Raw genomic sequence first — 12,170 nt, 5'->3', positions numbered from 1 at the left:
GTCCCCACGGTGGGTACCACCACCATTGTCAATATTTAGTTGGTCATTTTCTATTTCCGGTCTGTCTCCCGTGCTAGACTCATTGCTGATGAGTTGCTGCTTCAACCCAAGTTGCTACTTGAGGACAGGGGCTGTGTCTGCTTTGGCCATCAGTGTATCCCCAATATACAGCACCTGCTGGTACAAACCAGCTGTTCCTTAAATATCTGTGAGTGAAGGGAAGAATGAAATATATAGATAAGCACTAGCTTTTGGAGTGACATGAAACTGACCCTGCCCTTACTATCTCAGGGATAAATTTCTTCCCATTCCTGAGTTCACTTCTTCCATTATAAATGAAGAAAAATGTTCCTATTTTACAGGATTACTGTAGGGATTGAATAATCCAATAACTGCTTAGCATAGTGCCACGACTCTCAGTGACTATTAACTATTATTATTTTCTTAGAAAATGGAGAAAAAGAGGAATGTATGTGGTAGGGAAGACACATTCCATGCTCTAGACTCAGGCACAAATATAGCTCCCTAATGCAAACATATAGCTGCAAGTCTGAATAAAAAATACTTTTTGAATATTTATTTATTTTTATTTATTTGGCTGCACCAGGTATTAGTTGCAGCTCACAGGATCTTTGATCTTCCATTGCTGCATGCAGAATCCTTAGTTGCAGTGTGAGAACTTGGCTGCAGCATGTGCGATCTAGTTCCCTGACTAGGGGTCAAACCTGGGGCCCCTGCATTGGAAGTGCAGAGTCAGCCACTGGACCACCAGAGAAGTTACAGAATAAAAAAATATTTTTAGATGATACTACAGGAATGTATCATCTAAAAGAATCATGAAATAGATCTATCTGAGGAACTATAGTCCATGGGCTTGAAAACAGTCCAATACAACTTAGCGACTAAATAGCAACAGTATAGAACCAAGCCTCTTGGAGGATGTAAGGTGATCACATATTTACTTCCTGGACTCTGTGCACAGCATCAGGTTCTCTCAAAGCAGAGCACTTGAGGAATCCATTATTTCAGGGAAGGAAATTCCAAACCTGGGCTTCAAAACCTAAAGGACCTTGGTCCAGCAGTGCTGACTTCAGTCCAGGACATGTAGTTAGAACAACAGGTTTACGCCTTTAGGACAACTGCTCTTCCTTTCTAGCAGGAAACTCCATACCTTAATGACAAAATGGCCCTTCGCTCTAGTGTCCTCCAGCATCCCAGGGTCACCTGCTTCCCCCTTCCTGTGGCATTCCACATCCCCCAGTACTCCCCATTTAACTTTGTTTCTGTCCTCGCTTAGATCTTCCTTCTTTGGACACACCAGTTAACTTCCCCAAGTCTCAATTTCTTCATCTGTAAAAACGGAACTAAAAATGCACTTTCTTTTTGACCACATGGCATGGTATATGCCACACATTAGTACATAACAGTATTGTTTTAGCGTCTCTATCGGATCCCTAATCAATCTACAACCTAGAAAAAAACCACAACAAAGATCCTTGCCGATGGTTTAAATGTGTTTTTTTTCCCCCAGAGTCTGTGTTTTTTACAATTTAAAAAAACCCCACCCACCCTATTAATTAATGTACTGGAATAAAGATGATGCTGTTAAAGTGCTGCACTCAACATGCCAGCAAATTTGGAAAACTCAGCAGTGGCCACAGGACTGGAAAAGGTGTTTTCATTCCAATCCTAAAGAAAGGCAATGCCAAAGGATATTCAAACTACCGCACAACTGTACTCACACGCCAGCAAAGTAATGCTCAAAATTCTCCAAGCCAGTCTTCAACAATACATGAACCATGAACTTCTAGATGTTCAAGCTGGATTTAGAAAAGGGAGAGGAACCAGAAATCAAATTGCCAGCATCCATTGGATCATCAAACAAAGCAAGAAAGTTCCAGTAAAACATCTACTTCTGCTTTATTGACTACACCAAAGCCTTTGACTTTGTGGATCACAGGAAACTGTGGAAAGTTCTGAAAGAGATGGGAATACCAGACCACCTGACCTGCCTTCTGAGAAATCTGTGTGCAGGTCAAGAAGCAACAGTTAGAACTGGACATGGAACAATGGACTGATTCTGAATTGGGAAAGGAGTATGTCAAGGCTATATACTGTCACTGTGTTTATTTAACTTATATGCAGAGTACATTACGCAAAATGCTGGGCTGGATGAAGCACAAGCTGGAATCAAGATTGCTGGGAGAAATATCAATAACCTCAGATACGCAGATGACACCACTCTTATGGCAGAAAGCGAAGAAGGACTAAAGAGCCTCTTGATGAAAGTGAAAGAGGGAAGTGAAAATGTTCGCTTAAAACTCAACATTCAGAAATCTAAGATCATGGCATCTGGTCCCATCACTTCATGGCAAATAGATGGGGAAACAATGGAAACAGTGACAGACTTTATTTTCTTGGGCTCCAAAATCACTGCAGATGGTGACTGCAGCCATGAAATTAAAGATGCTTGCTCCCTGAAGAAAAGCTATGACCAACCTGACAGCATATTAAAGAGCAGAGACATTATTCTGCCAACAAAGGTTCATCTAGTCAAAGCTACGGTTTTTCCAGTAGTCATGCATGGATGTGAGAGTTGAATCGTAAAGAAAGTTGAGTGCCAAAGAATTGATGCTTTTGAACTGTGGTGTTGAAGACTCTTGAGAGTCCCTTGGACTGCAAGGAGATCCAACCAGTCCACCCTAAAGGATATCAGTCCTGAATATTCATTGGAAGGACTGATGCTGAAGCTGAAACTCTGGCCACCTGATGCGAAGAACTGACTTATTGGAAAAGACCCTGATGCTGGGAGAGATTGATGGCAGGAGGAAAAGGGGACAACAGAGGATGAGATGGTTGGATGGCATCACCGACTCGATGGACATGAGTTTGAGTAAGCTCCAGGAGTTAGTGATGAACACGGAATCCTGGCATGCTGCAGTCCATGGGGTCACAAAGAGTTGGACACAACTGAGCGACTGAACTGAACTGGAATAAAATATATGATCCCAAAGAATCTCCATATGTTGCAAAGAAAAATGATTCAACTAAATGGTCCTCTATTTCCATGTATACCCATTTTTAGGATGCCTTCCTTTAAAGCAAGCCCTATTAGGATGACATATACTTCAGTTAATCTGGAAATCTCACCATGTTGCTTCAGGGCATAGCAAAATGCCACCAAGAGAATCCCAGCAAGAAGCACTTAGTGTCACTGGTCACCCCTTACCAAAGCCTAATCACAACCTACCCCTTCCTTCCATCTCACTCCCACCCAACATAAGCCACAGGAGAAAATGGAAGCCTCATTACCTTAGGAAAAAGTTGGGGACCTCCATCTGGTTGGTAAGATATATCACGGCAACAATTCAGCTTACCTTTAAATATAAATTCTTGAGCAAAGACCTCTTCAAAAGCAACGCCTATACTGGAATGAGTATGTTTTATATAGAAGCCTAGTCTTATTTTTTAATTATTTTATTTATTTATTTTTGACTGTGCTGGGTCTTTGTTGCTGTGTGCAGACTTCCTCTAGTTGCCACAAGCAGGGGCTACTCTCTAGTTGTGGTATGTGGGTTTCTCATTTCGGTGGCCTCTCCAGTTGGGGCGCATGGGCTCTAGAACTCGGGCTCAGCAGCTGTGGCGAAGGGGCTTAATTGTGGCTCACAGACTTAGATGCTCTGCAGCACGTGGAATCTTCCTGGACCAGGGATTAAACCCAAGTCTCCTACATTGGCAGGTGGATTCTTAACCACTGGACCACCAGGGAAGTCCAGAAGCCTAGCTTTAAAAGCCTGCTTCCCTCATTTATTGGCTCTGGGTGCTCTCAGCACCCAAAATGGTCTGGAAGTACAGTCATGCCACTCACTACACTCTCCTGCATGAGGAGTAAGAGATATGCACACAGCCATTCTGGTAGGCTCTCAAAAAGTTAGTTCCCTGCCTATCCTTCTTAAGAATTAGATAATTTTTGCTAATTCTATCCCTGAATCACGGCTTGCCTACTGGTCAATGGTAAAGAATCCACCTGCCATGCAGGAGGCAAAATGTGTTCTATCCCTGTGTTCATAAGAACCCCTGGAGAAGGAAATGGAAACCCACTCCAGTATTCTTGCCTGGGAAATTCCATGGACAGAGGAACCTGGCCGGCTGCACTTCATGGGGTCACGAAGAGTCGGACACGACTTAGCAATCCCTGTATCACCACGTTGAGCATCCTTTTTTCTATCTGCCACTTTTCTAACAACTGACTTTCTCTGTTTTCCCCACACACAGGTTGGAAGATGTGAAAGCACTTCCTGGTAATTCCATTAAGAGAACCAAATATTATGCTCACTAAACACATGTGTATGTGAAGGTCAAAAGTTATTTCAAAAGTAACTTGTCAACTCAAACTACTATAGCAAAGCAAACTAAAAATAGGGTTCTACCGGTACCATTTGTTGAGCCTGTTCTGTGCCACATATAGTTGGAACAATCGGCTTTCGCTTTTAGGACAACTGCCATTCCTTCCTAGTAGGAAACTCCATGCCTTAATGACAAAATGTCCCTTTGCTCTGGTCTCCTCCAGTTCTAGAGCCCAGGGTCACCAGCTTCACCCTTCCTGTGGCATTCCACTTTGCTCAGTACACCCCATTTAACTTTGTTTCCATCCTCCCTTAGATCGAAAAACTGACTTTCTTTGTTTTCCACACACACGGGTTGGAGATATCAAAAGCACTTCCTGGATCGTGTACCGTCCACGTGCAATCTCATCACGCTTCTCGACAAACTCATGGGTGGACATTCTGCACATCAGAACACAAGTCCAAGCCGCACAACTTGGGGACGGCAGAGAAAGGGCCGGAATAGCCTGAGACGCCGTGGCCGTCCCGCGGGCGCGCAGCAGGCACCACCCCGCTCTGCCTCTGCAAAAGGGTACCTGCTGCCCTAACTCTGCACGGGCCAGGTGCCTCAAGCCTCGGCCATGCCTGGCGCGGAATCGGGGAAACCTGGGAAACTGGATCAGCCGCCCGCCTACACCCACTTGTGGCCGCGCCAATCGAGGCTCCCTTGCGGCTCAGTGGTAAAGAAGCCGCCTGCAATGCGGGAGGCCTGGGTTTGATCCCTGGGTTGGGAAGATCCCTTGGAGAAGGGAAAGGCTACCCACCCTAGTATTCAGGCCTGGAGAATTCCGTGGACTGTATAGTCCATGGGGTCGCAAAGAGTCGGACTGTGCGACTTTCACTTTCAAACCGAGACTCAGAGTAGCGAAGGCGCGGCTCTGCACCAAAAACCCGCCAAGCCCGAACTCCGGCGCGGGCGCCCCTCCGGCTTCTCTCAGCCTCCACACCGCTTCGTTCCCCTCAAGAGGGCGGGACACGCTCGAACCGGGATCCGCCGCGCGCCTCAGTTCAGAGTGGGACCCCAGTAGCCACCGAAGTTCCCCCGCTTGCAGCCCTACCTGGTTGCTGCGGAGACCATGACGCGTCAGCGCCAACAGCCCCCCAGTGACGTATTTTTCCCTCGCCCAGTAGTACGGCTCCGTCCAATCACGGCCGTGAGACTGCACGTGCGCCCCTCAAGCCACAGGGAGGAGCTGCGGGATGGGGCGGTCTGAACATTGTCCTGTGATGTACGTGCCCTACTTCCACATTCCGGAGGGAAATTAAGAAAGTCACGGTGTGAGTTTCGTGTACTCTGCTGGCGTGGGGAGAAGGGAGGGCAGGGAACACAGAGTTGGGGAATGTGTGTGCTCAGTCGGCTTACTCGTGTCCGACTCTTCGCGATCCTATGGACTGTAGCGCGGCCAGGCTCCTCTGTCCTTGGGATTCTCCAGGCAAGAATACTGGAGCGGGTTGCCAGTTCCTTCTCCAGGGGATCTTCCCGAGCAGGGATGGAGTCGTCGTCTCTCTTGCATCTCCCGCATTGGCAGGTGTATTCTTTACCACTAGCGCCACCTGGGAAGTCTTGAGAATGTATGCTAGGTAGTATAAAGCCTTAGTGATTAAAGCTGTGTGATATTGACTGAAAGATAAAAAGATCAGTGGGAAAGAAGAGAGAGGCCAGAAACAGACCCTAGGGTATGTAGTCACGTGTTTTCTCACAAAAGAGTCACAGCAATGCAATAGGGAAGTTCTTAGCAAGAAAAAGAGCTTGATCTGTTGAATGTGGTTGTCAGGGTTGGGGATGAACCCCTACTTCATGCAAGAAAATAAATCCAAGATGGGTTGTGTCATGGTCTGTGCAAGGGTTGGAAAATAATTTCCAGACATGAGGCAGAATGACAGGAGAATAGAGTTTATTAGAGCAGGAGACCTGTTAGAACAGTGGGCCAGCATCCTGACAGATCTGGGAGAGAAGACTCTTTTCATGGGTTAGTAGTGCTTAGTCATATCCAACTCTAGGGGACCCCAAGGACTGTAGCCCACCAGGCTTCTCTGTCCATGGAATTTTCCAGGCAAGAATACTGAAGTGGGGTGCCCTTTCCTCCTCCAAGGTATCTTCCCAACCCAGGGATTGAACCTGCATCTCCTGCGTCTCCTGCATTGGCAGGCGGATTTTTTACCACTGAGCTTGGGAAGCCCCTTTCGTGGGTTTGTAGCCAATTTTTATAGTCTCAGGAGAAAAATTCCTCTGGAAGGATTAAGTGCATTGGGAAGGATTCCTGCATTAGGTGATTGGTTAAGGCACTATAAGGTGAGTACCTGGGTGGGTATTTTTACCTAATATGGGGTCAGGGAGGTGGCCAGTAAAGACTAGGGGGTTCTTGGCAATGGTTACAGTGGGACTTAGTCAGTTCCAGAGATGACCTTGGTGTGGAGTTCTGCATCTGTGGCCTTGGTACAAGACCTCACACCTGGTACAGGGCGCCACAGATTGTAGACCTAAATGTGAAAGACACAACTGTGGACAGTAACAGCTATCTGCAGAATATCAGGAGCACAGGCCCTAGGCGCATGGTCTTCAGTAGTCGAGGCACATGGGCTTTGTAGTTGCAGCTCATGGGCTCTAGACCTTGGGCTCAATAGTTGTGACTCACAGGCTTAGTTGCTCCATGGCATGTGGAATTTTCCTGGATCAGGGATCAAACCCGTTTCCCTTCCTACTTTGGCGGGTGGATTCTTAACCACTGGACCAGCAGGGAAGTCCAACTGGCAGGTTCTTGAGGGCAGGAGCTGTGTTTTTCTACCTTACCCTTTTTGGCACAAATTAAGTGTTAAAAACCTTTTCTTTTTAATGACTTTTAAAAAATTGCAGTTTGGGAAGCTAGATTTCCCATACACTTCCTGCCCCTACACATGCATTCCATGCTCAGTGGCTCAGTCATGGTCAACTCTTTGTGACCCCATGGACTGTAGCCCACAAGGTTTCTCTGATCATGGGATTTCCCGGGCAAGAATAATGGAGTGTGGGTTGCCATTTCCTCTTCCAGGGGATCTTCCCAACCCAGAGATCAAACCCACATCTCCTCCATCTCCTGCATTGGCAGGTGGATTCTTTACCACTAAGCCACCTGGAAACCCACACATGCATTGCCTCCCCCATTATCAACATCACTCATCAGATGGTACACTTTCTACCAAGAATGAAACAACACTGACACATCATAATCACCCCAAGTGCTCACTTTACTTGAGGGTTCACTCTTGTTCTATATTCTGAGTGTTTGGACAAACATATAATAATGTATATTCATGATTATAATATCATATATTTTTACTGCCTTAAAATTTCTCTATGCTCTATTTATCCTTTCTCCCCCTCCTATTAATAACCTTTTATTGAGGAAAGTTTATGACATAAAACTTTATTTTTTAATATATTTATTTGGCTGCACTGGGTCTTGTGGCACACAAGATCTTCACTTCAACATGTGGATTCTTTAGTTGTGGCCTGTGGGATCCAGTTCCCTGACCAGGGATGGAACCCAGGCCCCCTGCATTGGAGGCATGGAGTCTTAGCCACTGAACCACCAGGGAAGTCCTAAGACATGAAACTTGAAAGCATCATCATAAACTTGTGGTTATGAATACTTATTTCCCCCCTTGTAGTTCAGATTCTGATATATGAAGTCATAAGACTGATCTTGGGTGGCCTCAGCCTGCAAGGGCTTGGAGTAAGGCTTGAGTTCCCAACCAGAGATTGGGCTGTGTCACATCAGTGAAAGCCCCAGATCCTAGTCACTTGACCAGTGATCAGGGACAAGTGCCCTGGCCCTTTGGTTTTGCAGAAAAGAATTTCCACAAAGACAGAAAGTAGTGAAGCAAGTAAAGTGTTTATTAAGAGGGAAAAAGTACAGTATGCGTGCATAGGCAAGGGGCAGACTTAGAAGGAGAGTCCCTGAGTTGCACCCTCTTGGCAGTTTGAATCACTTATATGGGACATTTCTTCCAGTTTTCCTTTGGCCAGTAATTTTGATTTGCCTGGTTCACAGTCTATATTTGGTGTGTCTCAGGATCCTTCCATGTGAGCACACATCTCTCTTAGCCAAAATGGATCCTACCACAAACATACCTGGGTGTTCCCTGACATTGCTCCCCCTTTGGCCTGCAATCCGGAGGCTTTCTGCCCACTTGTGGTTGGGGAGGTCTCTGGATTTTGGTAATGAGAGATACGTGGTCTGGGCATGGCCCAGCCTCCTCCCTTAATTGTCCTGCTATTCCTGTCTTAGAGTTTCAGTCCAGAGGGAATGAATCTTCAGTTGCTTTACCCTGGGGGTTCATCTGCCTTCTGCCTCAGGACTACTAATCTACAAAGGGAATACGGAGGATGGTTAGTTATTTTGAGGTTGTAAGGCAATTTGGGGTCCAAATGTTAACTGGTGTATTACTGAATGCAGACTGATGGTGGCAAGCCTCATAACTGAGGGACCAGAAAATGCTTGCGGCCTGGAATTCTCTTAAATTCTGATTTCCTTTCCTCCCTCTGGGTTTCTGGTTCTGTGTGAAATGGATACCGTCCTCCTGGTAATTGTTGGGGAATGGGGTGTCACTGTTATTTTTCTTTTTTGTTTTGTTCTTAATTTTTTAAGTTGTATGAAGTGAAAGTGTTAGTTGCTAAGTCGTGTCTGATTCTTTGCAACCCCATGGACTGTAGCCCACCAGTCTCCTCTGTCTATGGTTTTGTCCAGGCAAGAATACTGGAGTGGGTTGCCATTTCCTCCTCTAGGAGATCTTCCCAACCCAGGGATCAAACCCCCATCTCCCACATTGCAGGCAGATTCCTTATGGTCTGAGCCACCAGGATGTAGACTATTTAAAATGTTGTGTTAATTACTGCTCTACTGCAAAGTGACTCAGTGATACACATACACATTTTTTTAACATTCTGTTCCATTATGATTAGTCCCAGGATACTGAATATAGTTCCCTATGGGATACAGTTCTCTGCTATTGTTGCTCAGATGTCGCATTTTTTATTCCCTTGAGTTACTCACTTTTCGTTTTCAACTGACATTGAAAGCCGGCAGATGCAAAGCCTGCCCCCCAACTAAAGAGGGAGGCCCTCCGGGCGAGTGCTGGCAAGGGTTCTAGCACCAGAGACCTAAACTAGAGCGGGAGGTTGGGGAAGCACCGCAGGACTGGGCAAAGGCCCGGATCCACCAATGGCCCTCAGGAATCGTCCTTCTGTCAGGGCTCTCAGCTGTCAATCAAGAAATCTCCTGACGACCGGGCCTATCAGGCTCCGAGGCCAGGGCTCCGAAAGCGCTAAGGAGGGCAGTTGGCTGACCTTCCCAGCACTGGGTGCCATGATGATGCTTTTTTCTTCCTGCTCCTTCATCCCCACAAAACCCCCTTCCCTCACTGTAGGGGAAAGAAACATCGCCCTTCTCAGCCGGCATCGCCGAGAGACCACCCGTCCCTCTAGGTCACTCTGCCCCACAGGAGACAGCTCTTCCAGAATGCTTCGCAGGTAGGCGGACCAGTAGGACGTCAGCAGCCTGCGACCACTTCCGGCGTCCTGCTGGCACGTCGGCTGGGGGCTGTGACAAACGGGAGGTCCCGACCCATGAGGTGGGGCAATGAGTCCCTGAAACCAGGGAGGGGCCCGGCTTTTGGGGGGTCGGTGTCTCGCGCCCTTTTTCTATGGGAAAGTCTCAGGATTTGGTTCTAAAGGGGTATCCTACCCTGTAACCCACCAACAGAAGTGCCGGTACGTGCCTGCCCAGCCCACTCGTAATCGCCCAAACCCAGGAATGGCCCAGATCATTCACAAACAGGCAGTTGAGGTATAATCTTTAAATGGGCTGTCAGGAAATCGACGGAAAGGCCGGATGGCTCCGTTGGCGGGTTGCAGGGAACTGTTACCGGACCAAGATGGCGGCAGTCAGGCTCCACCTCATTTCCTGTTGTTGTTAAGTCACACAGTTGTGTCCGACTCTTTGCGACCCAGTGGACTGCAGCACACCAGGCTTATCTGTCTTTCACCATCTCCCAGAGCTTGCTCAAACTCATGTCCATTGAGTCTCTGATGCCATCCAACTGCGATGACCCAAGGAGGAAAGAGCAGATAAAACCAAGTAGGGTCTTGGAATGTAGGAACAGAAAAACCAGACCCTCCCCCATGTTGTAACTATTAATGAAACTGTATAATCTGTCTCTTCTCCCACCCCATAGGGAGAAGGTATTTGCCCTATTCTTCCCCCTCCCAGTATACATGCCTCATCCAATCAGTAAAGGACCCACAAGACCCCTATCCCACTCCTTGTACCCTGGGTATAAAGGTGGGCTAAGGAACCCTGTTCAACATTGTTCTTTGAGCTGGCCCACTGTTCTAACAGCCTCTCCCAGTCTAATAAACTTCATTTCCCTCTCATTCTGTCCATGTCTGGAAATTCTTTTCCAACCTGCACCCAGATCATGACACCAACCGTCTCATCCTCTGTCATGCCCTTCTCCTCCTGCCTTCAGTCTTTCCCAGCATCAGGGTCTTTTCTAATGACTGGCCTCTTCAGATCAGGTGGCCAAAGTATTGGAGCTTCAGTTTCAGCACCAGTCTTCCTAATGAATATTCAGGACTGACTTCATTTAGAATTGACTGGTTTTGAAACCGTTTATCTCAGAGTGGGACTTGAGCCCATGTGCTGGGACTGGAACCCAGCCAAAACCCTGCTTGGGTCTTGAACCCAGCCAAAACCCACAGTACCTGGTTTCAGGGCCTAATAATGCTCAGGTTCTTGATGTCTCATCACAGAAAGAATATAGTAAAAAAAAAAAAAAAAAGAATATAGTGAGAGACAAAGTGAAAGGTAAGAAGTGGATTTATTCAGATTCACAGAGAAGCACACTCAACAGACAGAGTGTGGGCCATCGCAGAGGGCTGGTGCGGCCACCAAATGTGGCATGGTTAATTTTTATGGGCTGGGTTACTTCATATGCTAATGAGTGGAAGGATTATTCCAACTATTTTGGGGAAGAGGTGAAGATTGCCAGGATTTAGGCCACTGCCCACTCCTTGGTCTTTTGACAGTGCTTTGGAACAGTCAGGGCACCTCTGGGTGTGTCATTTCACTTGCTGATTAAAGATCAAGATCTAGTCTTGTCTGCCATCTTGGTCCCATTTGATTCTAATTGGTTTATGTTGTGTCCTTCGGGTATGTCGTTCTTTCAAAAGTTGTGCCCTCTTTCCCTCCTGTTACAGTTTGATCTCCTTGCAGTCCAAGGAATTTTTAAGAGTCTTCTCTAAACCACAGTTCAAAAGCATCTATCCTTCAGCACTCAGCCTTCTTTATGGTCTAATTCACATCCATACATGACTACTAGAAAAACCATAGCTTTGACAATATGGACATTCCTTGGCAAAGTAATGTCTCTGCTTTTTAATAGGCTGTCTAGGTTTGTCATAGCTTTTCTTCCAAGGAGCATCTCTTAATTTCATGGCTGCAGTCACCATCTGCAGTGATTTTAGAGCCCCCAAAATAAAGTCTGTCACTGTTTCCATTGTTTCCCCATCTATTTGCCATGAAGTGATGAGACTGGATGCCATGATCTTAGTTTTTTGAATGTTGAGTGTGAAGCATTTTTTCACTCTCCTCTTTCATCTTCATCAAGAGGCTCCTTAGTTCCTCTTCACTTTCTGTCATAAGTATGGTGTCATCTGTATATCTGAGGTTATTGATATTTCTCCCAGCAGTCTTGATTCCAGCTTGTGCTTCATCCAGCCCAGTGTTTCTCATGATGTACTCTGCA

The 12,170-nt window shown here is 46.5% G+C and overlaps 1 protein-coding gene and 1 long non-coding RNA gene across 4 annotated transcripts in view; one reads left to right on the top strand and one right to left on the bottom strand.

Moving 5' to 3' along the window:
- DHRS7B (dehydrogenase/reductase 7B) overlaps positions 1-5,520 on the bottom strand; it is a 44,462-nt gene extending 38,942 nt beyond the window's left edge. The window contains exon 1 of one of the 3 annotated variants that reach the window (XM_061143686.1): positions 5,444-5,520. In XM_061143686.1, the coding sequence (XP_060999669.1) occupies positions 5,444-5,463 (20 nt within the window). In that variant the 5' untranslated portion in view covers positions 5,464-5,520. The other 2 variants (XM_061143687.1, XM_061143685.1) reach the window with 2 other exon arrangements.
- Positions 5,521-5,571: 51 nt separating this feature from the next.
- Positions 5,572-10,763, top strand: LOC133057311 (uncharacterized). The gene is made up of 3 exons (XR_009692999.1): positions 5,572-5,661; positions 9,792-9,894; positions 10,342-10,763. It is a non-coding gene; the product is annotated as an uncharacterized LOC133057311 (long non-coding RNA).
- The last annotated feature ends 1,407 nt before the right edge of the window (positions 10,764-12,170 follow it).

The sequence above is a fragment of the Dama dama genome, chromosome 5 (genome assembly GCF_033118175.1).
Source record: "Dama dama isolate Ldn47 chromosome 5, ASM3311817v1, whole genome shotgun sequence".
Taxonomy (NCBI): Eukaryota; Metazoa; Chordata; class Mammalia; order Artiodactyla; family Cervidae; genus Dama; species Dama dama.
Note: the sequence above shows the minus strand (reverse complement) of the source record. Positions and strands in the feature narration are given on the sequence as shown.